The sequence below is a fragment of the Galleria mellonella genome, unplaced genomic scaffold (genome assembly GCF_026898425.1).
Source record: "Galleria mellonella isolate WM207_F2 unplaced genomic scaffold, CSIRO_AGI_GalMel_v1 utg54, whole genome shotgun sequence".
NCBI lineage: Eukaryota > Metazoa > Arthropoda > Insecta > Lepidoptera > Pyralidae > Galleria > Galleria mellonella.
In genome coordinates, this window is record NW_026442114.1 from 1,811,761 (window position 1) to 1,832,839 (window position 21,079).

At 34.6% G+C, this 21,079-nt stretch overlaps 1 protein-coding gene across 1 annotated transcript in view; it reads left to right on the forward strand.

Annotated features, from left to right (window-relative positions):
• The window catches only part of LOC113513200 (protein PF3D7_1417600), a 31,070-nt gene extending 10,216 nt beyond the window's left edge, over positions 1-20,854 (forward strand). The window contains exons 7-12 of the mRNA XM_052898830.1: positions 2,435-2,611; positions 3,148-3,265; positions 7,556-7,768; positions 16,835-16,930; positions 18,559-18,770; positions 20,324-20,854. Of these exons, the coding sequence (XP_052754790.1) occupies positions 2,435-2,611; positions 3,148-3,265; positions 7,556-7,768; positions 16,835-16,930; positions 18,559-18,770; positions 20,324-20,525 (1,018 nt within the window). The 3' untranslated portion in view covers positions 20,526-20,854. The remainder of the gene's footprint in view (positions 1-2,434; positions 2,612-3,147; positions 3,266-7,555; positions 7,769-16,834; positions 16,931-18,558; positions 18,771-20,323) is intronic.
• The last annotated feature ends 225 nt before the right edge of the window (positions 20,855-21,079 follow it).

The window sequence follows — 21,079 nt, forward strand, 5'->3', positions numbered from 1 at the left end:
AACGATGACTGGCTCATTCGTCATACTCGTTAACGGCTGCTTCTAGTAGGAACTGGTCTGTTCAAAAATACTGCGATTGTTGCTTTTTTATGGTTGAAAAAAGAATGGTAACCCCGCCTGCGCTAACGGGATACGCTGGCGGAGCACCAGTGAAGGGTGATAGATGAGAATGAAAACAGGCCAGTTAGCCCATCATGATGAATTCATCAGGAATTAACGATATTGTTATTTGTAGATTATTGTTGTTATTGTTGTTTTGTAGATTTTTATTCTCTTTTATTTATCAATACGAAGTTTGAGATAATTATTTTATTCTGTAAATTTTTATTGTTGTAAACTTATTATTAATAATAAGTTAAATTTACAAATTTGATAATTATTTTAAAAAAAAGCAATAGCTATGTTTCTTGCCTGTTTTTCTCAGTTGAAATTGCTTTTCGGACTGGGCGATAGATTTATAAACAAAATGACTATTCAAGAATGCTTATTTATTAAGTTTACTTGAATAAAAAATATCTATTATTATTTTGTTTATATATATATATATATATATATATATATATATACTTTTAGGTTATTAATATGTTGCACTTGTTTGTACATATTTTCTAGTTGAACTATTTAAACAAGCTCCGGATATTCACATGTGGTTCCCAAATTGTGATACCGCACATGTTATATATAAACGAATTTAGGCCAATTCAGAAAAGTATGCTTCATAAACAAACCAGGCTTTCATTTATGTAAAGAAATATGTTTAAACGCTGTATTTTACAAAGGTCGATTTTGTTAAAGTGATTAATCTGGCTCATGTTTATATTTCTTTCGTGTTTAAATGGAGAGGTACATTTAACACTGCTTTTTTTTTTTTTTAAACCTTGCGGCATTATTTTGCGTTTACATCCTATAGCTTTAACTGTGTGGTCCTGGCGTAGAATAGGTCATCTCTTTTTTTCGCGTGGGTGTCGCAAGAGGCGATAAAGAGAGAGAACGAGAGATGGGCAGCAACGTCTCTCTTAAAACATCTCCTAATCCTAAATGTAGTCGTCAATCCGTCCGCCAAACGTGGCACTACCTCGCCTCTTAGGACACCCACGGGAAAGGAAAGGGTGGCTTTTTCTATGCCGGGACCGTACGGTATTGTAGTTACATGTCATGCTATATAATAACGAAAAACCAAGTCATTTTTTGAATCCACATAAATATCCCACTTGTGGTCACTATAGGTATTTGTTTTAAGTCAATCGAGATTTTGAAATATTTTTCTATCAGGTCGACCTCCACGCGGTTCCCCCTAGAAACTATCATGGTCAATTCTAGTGGAATTCGTCACGATGGGCCAACTGACCTGCTTTCAGCCTCACCTATCACCTCTTCTGTACGCAGGCGGAGCACCTGTGTGCTCCGCCTGCGTATACCGATAACTCAGGCGGAGTTACCATTTCATTATCATCTATTAAAAAAAAATACGGGCAAATAAGCTTAAATTATGAAAATAAAAAATAAAGTAATACCAACTGCACAAAAATGTTGGAGGGTAGATTTGAAAATAATAAGTCACTGCCGTAAATGATATCAACCATGGAGTTCGCAGCAACAAACATAAGTTAAAATTTAATAGTGTTATAAGAGGGTAGTTGTAGATTACCAGATAGCGCATCGCGTGCAGTTTTTTTTTATGTTGTTGCCAATTACTAGTCTATACAAATATTAAAGATTTGATTTTTTTGTTTGTAATGTAATACTACTCAAACGATTTGAAAACTTTTCACGTATAGAAAACTACATTATCAGTCAGTAATATAGGTTGTTTAAAAAAATTAAGTGATCCATATCTGTCACGCCTGTCTCCCATTAGGGTAGGCAGAAACAATGGAACGCCAAATGCTTCGATTCAAACAAACCTCTTTCGCTTCCTTCACATTCATCAATCTCTTTATACACGCTCGCCGGTTACGGGTATTTTTAATTTGGCCCTTCATCAGCACGTCGCCTATTTGGTCAACATACGTCCGTCTAGGGCGGCCCCTACCGACATCTCCATTCATTCTTGCTCGATAAATCTCTTTCGTAATTCTTCTTTTATCCATCCTCTCCAAATGACCAAATTAAGTGATCCCTACGAAAAAATTACAATGACCTAACTCGATACAGGTAGGGAGGAAAGCGATTGTTAGAAATGGGGATTAGTAACCCTATTACTAGCACTGTAACTCTATCAGGTCGACCTCCTCGCGGTTTCCCCTGGAAACAATTGTGATTGATTCATTAGTGAATTTGTCGTGATGGGCTAACTGACCTGCGTTATTCTCACCTATCATCCCTCACTGGTGTCCCGCCAGCGTATACCGATAGCGCAGGCGCAATTCCGTTATCATTCTGTCCACCTGTGTGAAGCTGCAGCGGAGCGGCATTGATTAATATAATTCGACAGGGTGCTGAAGAATTGCCGCAAGATCGGCGAAGGCGTATACGGGGAGGTGTTCCTGTGGCGTGCTGGAGATGGCCGCGCTCGTGTGATGAAGATAGTCCCCATCGCTGGCACCACGAAGGTCAATGGAGAACACCAGAAGGATTTCAACGAGATCATATCTGAGATTGTGATTGCTATGTATGTATTAAATTAATAAGTAGACACCTATCAATTTATTAGTTGTCTAGTACGGATAATGTACTTATAACTTTGCTTAGTTTGCATTTTATATATGACAATCAAGCATATGGCCTGCCTAATGGCAAACGGCCTTATTGTCGTTACAATTTGCTGTAATATTTAAGATTGTTTCACAAAAAAAAAACCAACTTCAGTTGTGGCAAAATCAGTTATTTTGATTTTAAAACTACTTTTTTTAAATTTGATGATTTTGTACGGAACCCTCGTTGCGTGAGTCCGACTCGCACTTAACCGGGTTTTTTTTTTTATAATTGTTTGAAAAGAAAAAGAAATACAGTCCCGAGCCGCTTGCATCAATCAACATCCTGGAGCATGCAAAGTCGTCGCCTCGTCTAGTATGGGGTCGCCTATACCGCGTTTGTATGCAAGAGTTCGCCACTCGAGAACTTTTCTACCCCAATGATCTGAAAGCCTTGAGTTTGCAACATACATTATTCATTCATGTATAATATTATGATATAATTTATTTTTAGGGAATTGAGCGCACTACGCGCTCCCATAGCTGATATCGAACGCCATTTTGATGAAGGGAAAGACGTCGAAGCATTGGATTTACATTCTGTAGTGAATGCCACTGACATTTTTAATGAGGTAAGTTTTTTTTATACATTTATTATCTATTATTTCTTATCCTTATTAATATTATAAATGTTAAAGTGAGTTTGTCCGTTTGTTTATTACCAATTAGTGCCTTTCAATTACTATGAAAATACTATATGCGATGTATATCCCGTACGCAGACGAAGTCGCGGATAAAAAGATAGTATTGAATACACAATAAAAGATAGATACTCTTTATTGTTTCTTCCAAAAGATTACATTAGTAAACTTATATATATATATATATATATATATATATATATATATATATATATATATATATATATATATATATATAAGAAATAATCACAATGAGAAAACAATGGGCGACCGTATCGCTAAAAGAGATCTCTTCCAGGCAACCTGTAATAAGAGAGAGAGAGGAATAATTATAAACAATTTGATCGGCACAATTTGACACAATGAAAATTCTGATTCTGAAAATGTGGATTTGACACAATGAAAATTCTAGATAGAAAATTTTTAAAGGCTTGAAAATCTTAGATTTTATTTACTTTTTTCTGTTTTTATTAAATCGACTTGTATTTTGAGAATGTAACAGCAATAATACAAAATTAACTATTAAAAGAAAAACAGATATTGAAAAATACCTGACACATTACTATGTATTTTATTCCTCGTGTAACGTTCCTTTATAAGTTCACCACTCCCTACCTGAACTTGGGTTAAGGTCACACCTATTTCTATTACAATCCGTTCTTTTGTTACACCGCTATAATTGATCTCTCTACCTGCTTTTTTTAGACACATTCTTGTATTTTTTTTTTTAATTCAGTCTATATAATTCAAGTTTTTGTTTTAACCTTTGGTAAAATATATTTGCGGTTGCTATGCAATAAGTAACACGAGAGAGTAGCGTTATTTTTGGCGTATTTATTAAACAGTTTTGGGTTATCACCTTATCAATATTGATTTATGGCATATAAAGTGAACAAAATATGGTTGATGAGAATTTAACCTTTTGATCGCTTGGTTCTTACTTGGTAGTTGGTAGTCATTTTACTTTTTTTTTTTTTTTATTATTATTTCTGACTACGAGCAATAATGTTATTTTGTTTTATGTTCTATCCCTATGTAAGTATTATTTGAAGATCTTGTTTTTGATATTTATAGTACAGAAATATAAAGTTTTTTATTTAATAGATAGATTATATTTTTTACATAATAATATATAATATAATTATTGAAATTGTATATTTAAATAATATAATAAAAATATCGATTTTGTCTGGGAATAGAAAATTATTTGAAGATTATATAGGTATATAATATATAGGTTGTGAACACTTCGGTGGTCGGTCAGTGAATCATTCTGTTCATATACGGAATAGGCCCCTTTGTGTCCCGTACTATGTACTATTATGATAACACAACTGGAGCAGTGTTATCACAAGACGGTTATCTTTACACAGCTGCATTATAGCTCAGTACGCTAATTACAGCCATATATACATATATACAATTATATATGTATTTATCTAGTGGTTATTTATTTCATTAAAGATTGATGAATGTAGATGAAGTGAAAGAGGTACGTTTGAATCGAAGCATTTGACGTTTCATTGTGTCTGTCTACCTTAATGGGAGACAGGCGTGACAGATATGTATGATACGTGATAGATATGTGACAGATGTGTGATTAAAAATTCTCGTGTGTGGCCTATATCTCTTTCTCTCTCTCTCGATATATATATATATATATATATATATATATATATATATATATAATATATATATATATAATAAAAAACTGCTATTTCTAATGACAGTTGTTGTTTTTGGAGGTTTAATTTAAAATATGATGTTTTATCTTGATACACCATCTAGAACTAGTCTACTGCATTAGTTTTCCTACTTTTGAAATTACGCGTACTAAGTAATAGGCAAAGAGTTTGTAACGTATATAAATCCTTACGTAATAAATCCACCAATAAATATGTCATTAACACACATTAAATTAATAATATTTGAATTTAGAATATTGTAACGTGTTTCAAATGTATATAGAGATATGGATACAATTGCTGCACAAGTCAGTTTAAAAAAAAAAAAACATTAAAAAATGAATATTTGAATTGAGAACACATCGGTGAAGGATTACATAAAAAATCACTATCGATTACAAAAAGAATAATCAAAAGTTGCGAAGATTTGCGTAACGTACAGAAAAATACAGGACGAATTGAGAACCTCTTTTTTCAAGTTGGTTAATAAATACAAATTCATATAATTTGATACGTTGTTTCAATATATATATTACTCGTCTCAGTACATAAAGATAATAAGTTTATCTACTTGTACTTTTATGTACATATAAATAGCTATATTATGCATATATACCAACACGTGCCTAAGATTAGCATTGTCACAACATTATGAATGCGTCAGATTTAATTAAAGGAAAAAAATATTACAAAAATATATCTATACCTATCATTGCCCCAAGTTTCTCACGGGGTAAGCAGAAAGAAACGTCAATGACCTTGCATATATGACTTACTTTTTGCGTTCATAACTCGTCTTATGCATGCACGCTAGTTTTGGAGACTTGAAACCTTCTTCAAAAGTAACGCGGTAGACCGCGTTCTTTCAGATAGACCTGATCATAATAGGTTAGTCTAGGACCTTTTCCTATTTAAGAGCTGCGTCTTTGTCGGTGGAGCTCTTGCCTCTCACTACGATTTTCAGCGAGTCTCTTCAGCTATGACACGACACCAACTTTTTCCTTGATCTGCCTGATGTAACTGTCCAAGGCCCCCCCTTCCCTTCCTTCCTTCTCACTTTTGTTATAATGTTCACAAGTGAAGACACGTCGTGTCGTATCAAGTGTCCCAACATTTTCCCTTTCTGACCTTAATAGTTCTTATAATTTGTCTCTTTTCTTGAACCCTAACTAGGACCTCCTTATTACTAATTCGATCTTTCCAGCCAATTTTCTCCATCCTAACTTCTTACTTAATCTAGGACCTAGATTGAGTAATTTGTTTACCAACTTACCAGGGAAGACTATTTCTAGGTCTTCTCTGGTACCTACAGCTTTCCACATTTGCATTTTATATCTGTTTTGTCGACCTTTCATCTTGCATTCTTTATATATATTTCTATTGCACTATAACATACAGTAATAACAATAAAAAAAAAAAACAATATAAGCATAGATGAACGTACCCATTGCTCATGGTATTCTATGGGGGAGGCTTATGTTCAACGATGGACGTATAGCAGCTGAAATAATGAATAAGTATCGACAATTTTAACACATATATGAACTGATCTGAACGCTAGACAGAGTACTTCAATATAATAAAACTATATATATAAATACCTATTTTAAAATTGTCATACTTATCATTATTTATATTTACTAAGTTGTCGCCTTTACAATAACTGTATCCGTTACTGATGACAATCGAATTTGTACACGTAATTGAAGCTATGTCAATGCAGTTTGCGGTTTCTTCATTTATAAAACATACCCACAAGAACGTTGATTTTAATTTGTTTGCATTTTGTACCTTATGAAATGTAATTAAACCACTCTCACTTGTAATGCCAGAGGGAGACTTTGTACAAAAGTCGATTGCTTGGGTACCTCTGTCCCATTCGTGTTTCAACTGTGAAGCAGTTGTGTTTGCATGCCTTGTTTCGGTTTGAAGGGTGGGATATGGCGTGAATTTACAGGGTACAGAGGAATAACACCTGAGTCCTCAGGAATGGCAACGCATGGGGGGTATCATGGGCGTAACAGTATACTCTGTTATGTCCATGGTACTGCTCATGTCTATAGGCGACGGTTACCACTTTCCATCAAGTGGACCGTCAGCTTGTTTGTCATTCATAACATTAATTGGTTACCTTGTTTTTGTGTAGTCCACGGAGATGGGGCACTGTTGGCTTGTAACACAGGTTCTTCAAAACCTACTGCAAGCACCAGTCTCTTACAAAATTGGTCTTACATATCTAATTGTACCTCAAGTTGTCACATTTTTTTTTTTATTTTAATATTACTTCTGAAATCAACAGCTTATATCTAGAATTAGAAAAAAAAAAAAAAATTATTTAGTATTAAATATTATATACTTTGTATACCAGACAATATTACGCTTATTTTTGAAGGGTAAGTTAAATTAAATAGAAAAAAAATAAAAATAATATCTGTGGAGATACTTATTTGAAACGTCGTATCACTGGGAGTTCTTTATACTACTTTTTGTGAAAAGAAAATAAATCATTCATCCATTAATATTTTTCCTGTCGCAGGTACTAGCCGTAAGGTGTGTATACGGCGGCTACCCATCTCGCTTGCTTGACTTATGGGAACTGTACGACGAGTGCAAAGGCTCTGAGAACGACAATCCGGCCATACTGCCCGTAGACCAGCAGTACATTGTGCTGGAGCTAGCCAACGCCGGCCAGGACCTAGAGAGCTACCAGTTCAACAGCGCTGAACAGGCACACGCGCTGTTCTTGCAAGTGAGTTGTGATTTTTTTTCTTATCTGTCTACGTGAAGAATGGAGTGTAATGTTTTTCAAATGTTTAGTTTGGTTAGAACGTTGATTTTTTTTTATATTAGACTCTAAACCCCTGCCCCTGTTGTACAGTAGTTTATTTTTAATAAAATGCAGTCCGTGTTAGGCATTGATTTCTATACATAAAAGATTTTTTTTATAATCAGTTAAGTAATTTTTGAGTTTATTAATTATAAATCAAAAATTAAATGTTTTTATAATAGATGTTAATTTAGACACATGGCAGCCATAGTCTATCAAATTTAAGTCGACTTTGTATTGTAATGTATTGTAAAATCCCAAAAAAAGGTACCCAAGCAATCGACTTTTGTACAAAGTCTCTGGTATATTTTATACATATAAAAAAACTATGCTATATACATATATGCTTTCATGGCATTTATCGTTCGGATATTCGGCCTATTCACAATTTTTATTTTTTTAATTAAAAGTTTTTATTTCACATTAAGTTACATTAATACTGGAGGTCATCATATTAGCCTTTAACTGTCCACTGCTGAACATAAACCTCCCCTTTGGGGGGGTTTGCCGTAGTTATTGTAGTTGCCACGCTTGGCATGCGTATTGGCAAACGCAGTTAGGCTTTAGAAATGTTCTAAGAGAGACACTGCTGCCTACCCCTCGCTCTCTCTTAGTTGGTTTTTCGACACCCACGGGAGAGAAAAGGGTGGCCTATTCTATGCTGGGACCACCCGGCCTTCGTGGAGATGGCTCATATTAAATATAAACAATAGTTGAATCACGAATTGTTTTTAATAGATAATAATGAAATGTTAACTCTGCCTTCGCTATCGGTATACACTGGCGGGGCACCAGTGAAAGATGATGGGTGAGGATGAAGCAGGTCAGTTATCCCACCGTAACGAATCTAACAATAAATCAATCACGATGGTTTCCAGGGGGAACCACGAAGAGGTCGACTTGATATAGTATTAGCATTATTAGCAAAATGAGGCTACTAACCCCCATTACTAACAATCCCCTCTCCCCCCCCTGTATCACGAAGTTGACAATTGCAGTTTATGACTTAAAATCCCTCATCATATCATATGTATAATAATTTTATTGTATGCACACTATTGTGGGGTGATATTTGCTAGCTAGTTATAAAGATAATTTTCAGTGTAAGATTATAATACTGCCAGCGAACGCCCCGGCTTTGGATTTTTTAAAAATAAATACAATAAATGTAGCTTTCTTTAGGTGAAAGATTGTTAATAACTATTTTTTATTTTATTTCTCTACTACAAACAAAAAATAAATCTTTTCTCCTATATATTAGATTACGTTGCCATTTGGTGTCAGCATAAAATAGGCGATCGCTTTCTTTGGGAGGGGAAAGGGATTGTTAGCAATGGAGTTTGACAGCCCCATTGCTAGCAATATGCCCTATTAGGTCGACCTCCGCGTGGTTCCCCCTGGAAACCATCGTGAACAATTCTTGTTGAATTCGTCACGATAGGCCAACTGACCTGCTTCATCCTCACCTATCATTCTACACTGGTGCTCCGCCAGCGTATCCCGATAGCGCAGGCGGGGCTACCATTCCATTATCACCCATTAAAAAAAAGACCCCTTTTCCGTGGGTATTGTAAGAGGTGATCAAGGAAACTTAATGGGCGAATAGAAATGGGCAGCAGCAGCGTCCCTCTTAAAAAATCACCAAAGCCTAATTGCTCTTGCTAACCCGCCTGCCAACGATGGCAACTACTGACGAGACCTTTCCCTTATGGGGATGTCTATTTTCAGCAATGAACTGTTAATGCCTGATGATGGTAATTTATTACATATTTGATTAGGTACCTTTTATTAAAAAATATCGATTGCATCATCAAATAAAAGTAGCTCAAAAAGATAACTGATTTCACAGTCCAAAGTCAGATTGTATCGTACAGATATCGATTCGAAATTTAAACCATTTCTTAGTCATTATATTATTGATTAATGGAATGAATCATTAATCATGACTTATTATTTACAATTATTATCTATGGTGATATAAAAAATACTCGCGTTCGTAATTTAATACTATTAAAGGTAATACTTGAAATGTCTCCATTCATATGTCGCCCAGATTCGAACCCATGACCTTTTACATACTAGTCAGTCAAGGAAATAAATTAATTAGGACATGACGTCGTGTTATATAAAAAAATAGATAGTCTCGTCTCTATCTCTAATGTTCTGATTTAATTTTGTTTTTTTTTTTGACGTTACTATAGCAACAGTGATGTTCCACTTATTTTACTGTCTCCGATCAGCGCAAATTATTTACTTATCTGAACATTTACTCGCGGATTCTGACGGAGTTATGAGGTAACAAACATAAAAAAAAATACAAGCGAATTGATTACATACTTCTTTTTTTGAAATCGGTTAACAAATAAATCAGGTCATTGTATTAAATGACAGCCAAACATTGCGACTCGAGTTACTGCGAATTAAGACACGTGGCGTAACGAAAATTATACGTTTTTTTATTATAATGACGTCAATTAAAATGACGTCCGATTTAAACGAGTTGGCGTGAAATGCCTACAATAAAAGCATTAACTTTTATGTTTATTTTAACAGATTGTATGAATGTATGGAATGTTAACATTACATTTACAATAGATTACGCAATCGGTTAATTATATATTGTAAATGTGAAAGTGAGTTGGTTTCTTTTTTTTTTTAATGGATGATAAGGTAATGGTAACTCCGCCTGTTCTAACGGTATACGCTGACGAGGCACCAGTGAGGGATGATAGGTGAGAATAAAAAGGCCAGTCAGTTAGCACATCGTGATGAATTCGCCTGAAATTCAGCACGATGGTATCCAGGGGGGACCACGTGGAGGTCGATAGGGTATATTGCTGGCAATGGGACTGGTAGTCCGCATTAATAACAATTCTTTCCCCGTCACGATAGTAGCCATACATTTATTGTTTGGTAAAAAAGGCATAGTCTACTTGTAATCCTGGTTTTATTAAATTATTTCTGGTCACGAAGACGAAATCGCGGGTAAAGACTAGTTTGTTAATAAAATAGAGATTTTTGAGAGAACAAGTTGCAAAAGGCTGAGAACAGCATTGATTGAAAGGTATTTAGGGAGGATTTAAAGAAAGTAAATCGAAGTAGATTGGTTATGAATGAATGAATAAGAGAAGATACGTCATCTATCTCTGTTATCTATTCCATAAAAACGTAGCATAAAGATATGTTCACAATGATTTGTTTTTTGTACTTGGACAATATATTTAATAAAAAATCTTTTTTACACAATGATTGTTGGAGTTTTAATACGGGGTGTTGACGTTGAGGTTTTTTAGAACAATGTATTATTTTTATGTTTGTTCTATGTTAAATTTTTATAAGACATGTCTTGTATTTTTTTTCACTAAACTTATTATTTTATATTTCAAATACATATATGTTTTATTACTGCATCCTGCTATTTACAACAATGATAAGTACTTAATAAATCAAAACAGAAGAACTATTTGATTTTCAGCTATTTTGTAATATAGATTTGTATGTATACATACATAAAGATGTGTATTCACTGAGAGCATGCTAATATCACATTTTCAGTTCGTGTCTACTATTAACTGATGTGCTCATTTCTTAGTTGTTTATTTGGATTTATGCTTTTAAAATGTTTACCTTAAACAAAAATTGGTAAAAGTAAGACAGCTTTATTTAGAATATGTTCAATATTTAAAAATTATGTTTGTATATATTGTGATTGCTAAGCGAGCTAATTTGGAAACTGTCAAGCTTCCTTCGTTGGTAAATATAAATAAATAAATAGACATAACATGACTTGCTGGTTTGGTCTGAACGCATTTCTATATACAAATGGCTTTAATGAATAAACACCTTTTTTTTAATTGTCTACCAAACTGCTTAAATCTAGTTTTGATATATTTGTTATTCATATCTACAGTTTGTTAAATTCCTAATTTGAATGAATGAATGAATGATTTATGAAAAAATGTATTAATTCAAATACTTAATTGTAACTTAGTGTTTATTTTTTTTTTTTACTTTTTAACAATTGGCTTTGTTTTGTTTTTGTGTTTAAAGGGTGCCGTACTAACCAATGTTAATAATGCGTAATAAATCTTATATTTATATAACAATTAACATATTAATTGCGGACTAAAAATGGTCTAAAGGAGTACATCCATTGACTGAGACTCCAATAAATGACTTGGCGATACGTCGTTTGTTTTAATCGATTTCGCCAATGTGAATACAGCTTTACGAACCTAACATTTTGAAATGCTACGCCAATAGTGTTAATCTTTTGGAATCGTGCCAATAAACACACGTTAAAAATTATTTCACTAGACTCAAAAGTTGAAATATATTTCTTGGCTTGTATAACATCCCATAGAGAATAAAGTTAGTACGGAACCCTTAGCATTTTCCTTTTTTTTTCAGCAACACAGCATGACACGTCGTTTCTTCGGGCGATAAGTGAATTTCTAGTTCAAGTGTTATTGTTTCTTGACTAGATTTTCACTTATCCTCTGCAGAGACGCTTCCAGCTTTTGATGTTCACCGAGTTTCTTTTTTTTTTTAATTGTGTGTACAGAGTAGAGATGGGTGAATGTGATGATTTATTCGAATTACGTCACTAGTACTCGTTCGAGTGTTGCCCTATCGTGTCTAGAGTTTTTAAGCCACTATCATTGTATACGAGATTTCTGGTTTTCTTTACAGCGCGATGGGCTTATCCCCCCTTTCCTATTATTCTTTTATGTGCCCTCCAAAGCACAGGACACAAATAATGTTCAGAACAGACTTCAAAAAGAAAGGTTCTCAATTCTGTTGTATTTTTTTTTCCTCATAGCTTTGTCAGCGATAAACTGCTTTTTTTTTTCTGAAAGGATATAGTTTCAGATTGATCCAATAGAAATTTTATCAAAATCAGTTTAGTAATTTAGTTTTAAAAACAAAATAACTGGTTTTTCCACGATTGAATGAGTTTAAATATGGAACAAAATCTTAATTAAAGGATCCATTCTAAATTTGAAAAACTCAAGGTTTGGAATTCGGTAATGGCATTCCCGAGCCGCCGTCGAGCATTATCCGATTAACCTATCACCGCTCTGACGATGATATTAAAGTTACAACTATTCGAATAAATAATTAGAACGATTAATAATTCTAAATTCGAATATATTGTTTTGGCACAATCACCCATCTCTGACGGAGAGTAACAGATGCGTTGTGTAACGTACGTCTGCTTTGACATTGTATTTTTTTGCTAGTAGACAGTTGAACAGCCCGTCTGTTTACACTCGAATGTTTATATTTTTGTGTTATTTGGCATGTTTTTGTATTCTATCATAAGTAACGTCAGGTCATTGACGCTGTACTGTTTAGTTTTTTTTTTTTATATTTATTTTTCTATACTGTACTGTTGTAAATACTTTGTACCTAACTAGGAATGTAAAGTTTTTATGTCGCGTGTCTGTAGACAATGAAAGATTACTTAGAATGTTTTGTCTTATTGCTAGCAATATGGTATACTTCCGCGCGGTTACGCTTGAACCTGTGTGTTTACAGAGCTAGACACTTTACAATTAAAAATTTTTGAATCATTGAGTAGAAAAATAATTTTATACTCGACAGAGGTCTATGTCAGCTAGGAGTTAAAAGTTTTGTATTCACGCTTTATTCACGTTTTCATTATTCACGGATTAAAAAATTCGCGGCTAAAAAATCTATATTCGTGGATCTAATCGGTACATATTATTAAAAAGAATTAGATATCCTTTGTGAACGCGTCGGCAAATGGACTAATAAAAAAGTAAAACGGACCTTATTGCAACTGTGCCTAAAGTATGTTGTCAAATGCTATTGCCGCTGTATAAAGTGGTTCGGTTTTCCATATTCACGGTTTCTGTATCCGCGGTATATTTACGGAACGGTATACACCGCGAATAAAGAGCTTTTATTGTATATTGTAATTACAATATCTATATATAAAATGAAGAACTCCATCGAAGTAAATGTAAATATTTGATGGGTACGGACGATATCGAAATGGGTGATGACCTTTTCTTCTTATAAATGCATCTTATAAATAACAGATGAACCCGAAATATAGATATCGGAGTGCTGACGGTATTACCATGCCTAGCGTCAGTTATGGGATACAAAAAGTTTTTTTTTTTTATTGGAGGCAAAGAGCAAACGATCGTACGGCAAATCTTTCTAGTTTCTTTTTTTTTATGAAATTTAGAATGGTAAAAAAGCTAACGGCCCACCTGATGGAAAACGGTAAACCTCGCCTATAGATATGTGAAACACCATGGATAACGCAGATGCAGCATATTCATAGAGTCTTGGAATTGTAAATCAATATATTAAACAGATCATGATTCATCGCACACTGACACTATAGATAAAAAACAGTTCAGTCATTATTTATTATATCCATATGATACGAAAGTGATATCACGTCTGTCATTTGATATGTACTTATTATAGTACTAAACTATGTATTTTTTTTTTTATTGGATGAAAATGGAATGGTAACCCCGCCTGCGCTAGCGGGATACGCTGGCGGAGCACCAGTGAAGGGTGATAGATGAGAATGAAAACAGGCCAGTTAGCCCATCATGATGAATTCATCAGGAATTAACCGTGATAGTTTCCAGGGGGAACCGCGAGGAGATCGACCTGGTTGGGTATATTGCTAGCAATAGGATTCTTAGTCTCCATTACTAACAATCCCTTTCCCCCCAAACTATGTATTTAGGAGATATTTTATGGATGATAATGGAATGATAACCCCGCCTGCGCTAGCGGTTAACGCTGGCGGGGCACCAGTGGGAGATGATAGGTGAGAATGAGAAGGCAGGTCAGTACATCGTGATGAAAACATCTGGAATTCAACACTATGGCTTCCAGGGGGAATCACGTGGAGCTCGAACTGTCAGGGCATATTGCAAGCAATGGAACTAGTCCACAATGTTAGCAATCTATTTCCCCCTTAAACCGGGAGATACTGACTGACTGGAATAAACGCTAACCTATGTCTTTTTGCACGTGTGTATCAAATTTCATTACCATTACTTGGAACTGATAAAGCGCCAAGAGGTAAAAAAACAAACACACTTGCACATATATATTATTAGTTGATTTTTAATACTAGACTTTGTCCACGACTTCGTATGCGTGAATTTTGGAATTAGATAACCATTTCTAAATGGCGTATCAAGATAAAACATACACCATATTTTAATCTAAACCATCAGGTACATAAATGTGAAAACTCCATTGATTTTGGTGTAGTCATATTTACATAATGCCCGAATAAAATATACAGACGAGAATTCAAAAATATTGTTTTGTCATATTATTCGTAAATATCTCCTATCAGTATGGTCCCGGCATAGAATAAGCTACTCTTTTCTTTCCCGTGGATGTCATAAGAGGCGACTAAAGGAATTTAATAGTCGAAGGATGGGCGGCAGCGTCCCTCTAAAAACATCCCTAAAGCCTAACTGCGGTTGCCAATCCATCTACCAAGCGTGGCAACTACTGGCAAAACTCCTCTTATAAGGAAGGCTTTTGTTCAACAGTGGGCAAGTTAAAGGTTGATGTAATAAATAATAATTACGTGATGTCACTAAAGTATGATTCGTGGAAAACGCTGCACAATCAGCCGGCCCCACACGACGCGTCATACCCACCTGCATGCACACAGCGCCGAGTCAGCGCAACGCGCCGGCGAATTTTCAAGGAAACGACCATTGTTCACGGCTTCACATAATCGCTTCGCCAATAGACATCACTTTATTTTGTAATCAGAATCAAGTTTATTGTTAAAATTAAAGTAGTTTTATAAATGCTCCTTCAGCTGTAGTCCTTTTATCTAACGTTCAGACAAGAATTTTAAAAATATTGTCAATTATTAAATTATCTCTTATAATAATTAATAATAATAACAAATAACAACAAATAGGTCTACGAAAAAATCTCTACATCTCCCTACAAAAGGCTGCCATATTAAATACTTGCAGAATAGTCAGAAAATTCTTAGATATAGATGAGGATGAAGTAGCCACCCGTCATACACAAGCATAACCTTCCATACAAGGGGGGAAAGGGATTGTTAGTAATGGAGACTGAAAATCCCATTGCTAGCAATATACCCAACCAGGTTGACCTCCTCGCAGTTCCCCCTGGAAACTATCATGGTTAATTTCTGATGAATTCATCATGATGGGCTAACTAGCCTGTTTTCATTATCATCTATCACCCTTCACTGGTGCTCCGCCAGCGTATCCCGTTAGCGCAGGCGGCGGGTTACCATTCCATTTTCATCCACAAAAAAAAAACCTTCCATACAAACATACACACTGCACTTACTTGGTCACGTACCCGTAAGTGTAGTATAATTACCAGCGCTAAAAGCTGAGAAATATAAAAGACAAGTACAATAATATGATACCTATATACAGATATTGTTTATATCTATGCTCTGTTTCTAACTATATAGCTACTAATATATTATTTATCATATTATTTTTGCACCATATATGTTATGCTATATATATAAACCCTATGGACACTTCGGGTTCTCAATCTTGACTGGAAATAATCCTTCTAAGGGATAAATAAGTATCGTCTAAATACATTACATTAGTTTATTATTATATATAATTTTCGCCTATTCGACTTATGTCGTATCGTATGTTATTCTTTATATATATATATATATATATATATATATATATATATATATATATATATATATATATATATATATATATATATATATAAAACAATGTTAGCAAGGGCGAACTTATCTCTAACAGAGATTTCTTCCAGTCAACCTAACGCAGTGGCATAGGAAGTACTTTATGTCCTACCTTGCCCTCTCCTTTGTTGAGTGTGTACTGAATTTGTGTATTATGTAGGAATACGTTGTCTCCTAATATAATTATTTTATTATTATGTTAGTAAGACAAAAATAACATAATTGAATTGTCCATATTGCAGGTGGCCTTTGGTTTGGCGGTAGGAGAGGAGAGCTTCCAATTCGAGCATCGTGATTTGCACTGGGGGAACGTGCTGATCGCTCCTACTGATCAGAAGGTACTTTATAAATGTTTATCTGTATATAGTATTTTTTATGCTTAATAAGGGTTTAATAAGCATACAGCCCGGCTGATGGTAAATGCTCATTGTAGCCTATGGACACCTGTAACATCAAAGCTGTCACAAGCGCGTTGCCAACCAGAAATATTTCAAACCTCAGGATTTTTTTCTTGGCTATATTTGGCTAAGTACTGCGTTTAAGGGTTTGAGTATATAAATATACTCACTGAGTGCTAATTACACGCAAGAGGGGGGGGGGGGGGGAAGGGATTGTTAGCAATGGAGTTTGAAAGCCCCATTGCTAGCAATATGCAGTATTAGGTCGACCTACCCCTGGAAACCACCGTGAACAATTCTTGTTGAATTCATCACGATGGGCTAACTGATCTGCTTCATCCTCACCTATTATCCTTCACTGGTGCCTCGCCGGTGTATACCGATAGCGCGGGTGGGGTGACCATACCATTTTCTCACATCAAAAACAAAAAAGTAATTCATGAATACAATTCCTTCCAAACCATTCTGAGAAGACTACATCATTTACTTTTGTGAACAAACAACAATGGCAAACTGTTTTATTTCTGTTTTATATTCATACTTTGCGATTGTGTGAGCTCATTAGCATATCTGCTGTCTTCATGCAACAACAAACGTATGTGTGTCGTGTAAATATTAAATTTAAAAAATTAGAACCGTATATACCAATATACGGATAGGAAATGATGTTAAATATATTTACTTGTGTCATGTATGTCTCGTTTGTTAACAATTTACGTTTCGCAATTGTTGTAAATATTTAAATAAAAAAGTGACTTGTATCGAGTTATCAATATCAATAGGAGCGCCCAGTAACTACGTGCGAGCACGTCGACGGCACTTATTCGATGTTCCATTACGAAGAACAGAGTTCGCTAAGCAGGCTCCCCTATCTCTTGCATTGAAACTGCTCAATGATATTTTGAGCCAGTATCCGCAATTGGATGTATTTGCCTCCAACTTGCTGGAGTTTCGTCAAGTGACCACAGTGTTTCAGTTAAATCTTTTTATATTATTTTTTGTTTAGTATTTTTGTGTAATATTCCTTTTTGTACATTATTGTACTCATGCTTTCCTGGGTGAGCGTATTGGAAGACTGTAAGGCTCACCCAGTGGATGTAATAAATAAATAAAGAATAATATAATTGAATTGAAATTTTATTTTTCATTCATTATATAATAAATAGATAGATTAGATAGATAATTTATTTACATTACTTACAGCACACAAATTACAATAAAAAAAAAAAAAACTATGTTTAAGTAGTTAGTGACAGTATAACTGTCAGTGTTCGTGGTGCGATGTAATAACTGTACAAATGACTTTTGGACAAATGTTATTACTCAATTAAGTACTTGTTGGACTAAAGAATAATTCTACTTTATAAGCACATAAATAATATTTTGTTAATAGTATTAGTAGTAGTAGTATTTAGTAGAAAAGAAGTTACCATAATATTAAAATTTTGTATGCTATTGTTTTGGCAAAACACGCCTGTTCCTAACATATTATTGCTAACATCTGTATACCGTGTTTTTCAGCAAATAAATTATATTATTATTATTAACATAGCGTGACTTGTTGGCAGTACGCGACCTTCGTGCTGGGCGGGCGGGCCCACCGCGTGCTGCGGTGCGGCGTGGCGGCGACCATAATAGACTACTCGCTGTCGCGGCTCTCGTTGCCGCTGGCGACCGACTGCGCGGCGCTGTACAACGACCTCGCCGCCGATGAATCGCTGTTCGAAGCCGTCGGCGACTACCAGTTCGAGGTGTACCGCCTCATGAGGGAGAAGTTGGGGTGAGACTTTTTTTTTATAATACAGGGGGCAAACGAGCATATGTGGCTCACTTTATGGTTGTATGGTTTGGTTTTTTTTTTTATACAACTTAGAATGGCAAACAAGCTGACGGCCCACCTGATGGAAAGTGGTAACCGTCGCCTATAGACATGTGCAGTACCATGGACATAACAGAGTATACAGTTTCGCCCATGATACCCCTCATGCGTTGCCATTCCTGAGGACTCAGGTGTTATTCCTCTGTACCCAGTAAGTTCACGCCATATCCCACCCTTCAAACCGAAATACAGCCATGCAAACACAACTGCTTCACGATTGAAACACGAATGGTACCCAAGCAATCGACTTTTGTACAAAGTCTCCCTCTGGTGTATGGCCTATCGCCGCCCATAAGCACCCGCAATACCAGAGGCATTGCAGATATGCTGCCGGCGTCTGTGTTAAGTATGAATAAATTTATATTAACCATCTAGGGTTTGAAGAACAGAAACAGTCGACAAAGAAACAATATAAGATACATTTTGGTGACATTGGGGTCGATTCAAAGACAGAATTCTCTAAATCTACCTTAAAATTTAAATTTCAGTTTGATATCACTAAATCTTTATTCAAAGAACTAATGTAAACTAAATTTCTAATCTATACTTATATAAATATAAATCTGTAGGGAGGTCAATTCTGTACATGAAATATATTTCCAAAATAACTATCAGGTGGGGTGATTAGTGATCGATACTGATGCCAAAAATGCAATCAGTAAAATTTTTGTCTGTCTGTCTATATGTTCGTTATAGAAACAAAAACTACTGGACGGATTTTAACGCAACTTGGTACAATTATTTTTTATACGCCTGGACAGGTTATAGTATACTTTTCGTCAAGCCACAATTAATAGGAGCAGAGCAGTGAAGGGAAATGTGTCTGTTACATCAAAACCACTGAACCGTGAGGAAGGACATAGGCTACTTATTTTACGAAAAAAAAAACGACGGAAACACGGACGAAGTCGCGGGGAACAGCTAGTCTCTAATAAATATGTTATTATAGTAAATTTACTTTATGATAGTTCATAAAGTACTATTGAAAACTATCAAAATGTTAGTTTTAGAGATATTTTTAGACAATGACACCTTGGAAAAGGACCTCATAGCTGCAATCATAAATAAAATTATTGTTTTTTTTTTAAATATTAGTTTCATTAAGTATTATTTACCCTACATGAATATAATGAAACCAACACGTGAATTTGAAAAGTTTGGTAGTCGGACATAATTTATGACAAATTGTAGACATGGACTGTTTAATCCAACGAAACGAACACTGTTAGCCTTGTTTGTGATGATTTTTAATAATTATGTCCCAGGATAATCCTTATTATGGACAAATTACCAAAATAAATAAATATAAAAGTCTTTCTAATTTACCTTAATTTTCTGTATTCTATTCCATCTATAGAATTTGAAACAATCCAGAAACAATTAGTATATTTTAGTTGTGTAATTGACTTAATCATACTAAAATTTGAACTTTTTTAATAAATTTTTGTTCACAGCAATGATTGGAAGAATTTCGAGCCATACACAAATATACTGTGGCTGCATTACACTGTGGATAAAATGATAACGGCCCTCCGGTACAAGAGGACTAACACGAAGATTCACAAGCACTACATAGCCAAGCTGAAGGGAATCAAAAACAGGATCCTCGAGTACCGAAGCGCTGCACAATTTGTACTTACAGACAACGAATTTTAAACGAACAAATTATGATAATAGGACATTCATTATTGAAAATTGCGAAGGAAATTTAATATTTTTCTCACTAGTAATTAATTAAATAATTAAATTCAAGATGAATCTAGTTGTTAGCACTGTTTGCTGTTGTTATAAAAACAATATTATGACGATAAATTGCATAAATTCAAATGTAAATAGTTTTTGCTTTGGGATATTTGTTAAAGTTATAGAAGTTAAAATGATTATTTACAATACATTACAACAATATCTGCTGAAAGGTGCCTTCTTAGCTAGGCTAGTGCCTTTATTCACAATACTAATAAATGCATACATCATATTTAACATAATTTGTTTTATTAAATGTGTGAAATACATTTAACCCACAGCTATCAGACTAATAATCAAGATTCAAGATAGTATCTTACACTGAGTACACCCTGAATGCAAAAAATACCACCCTCACCATAACTTTTATAGAAAAAGTATAATACCAATATCACCAAATTTTTTTAATAGATTACAATTTTTTTTTATGATGGGTGATAATGGTATGGTAACCCCGCCTGTGCTAA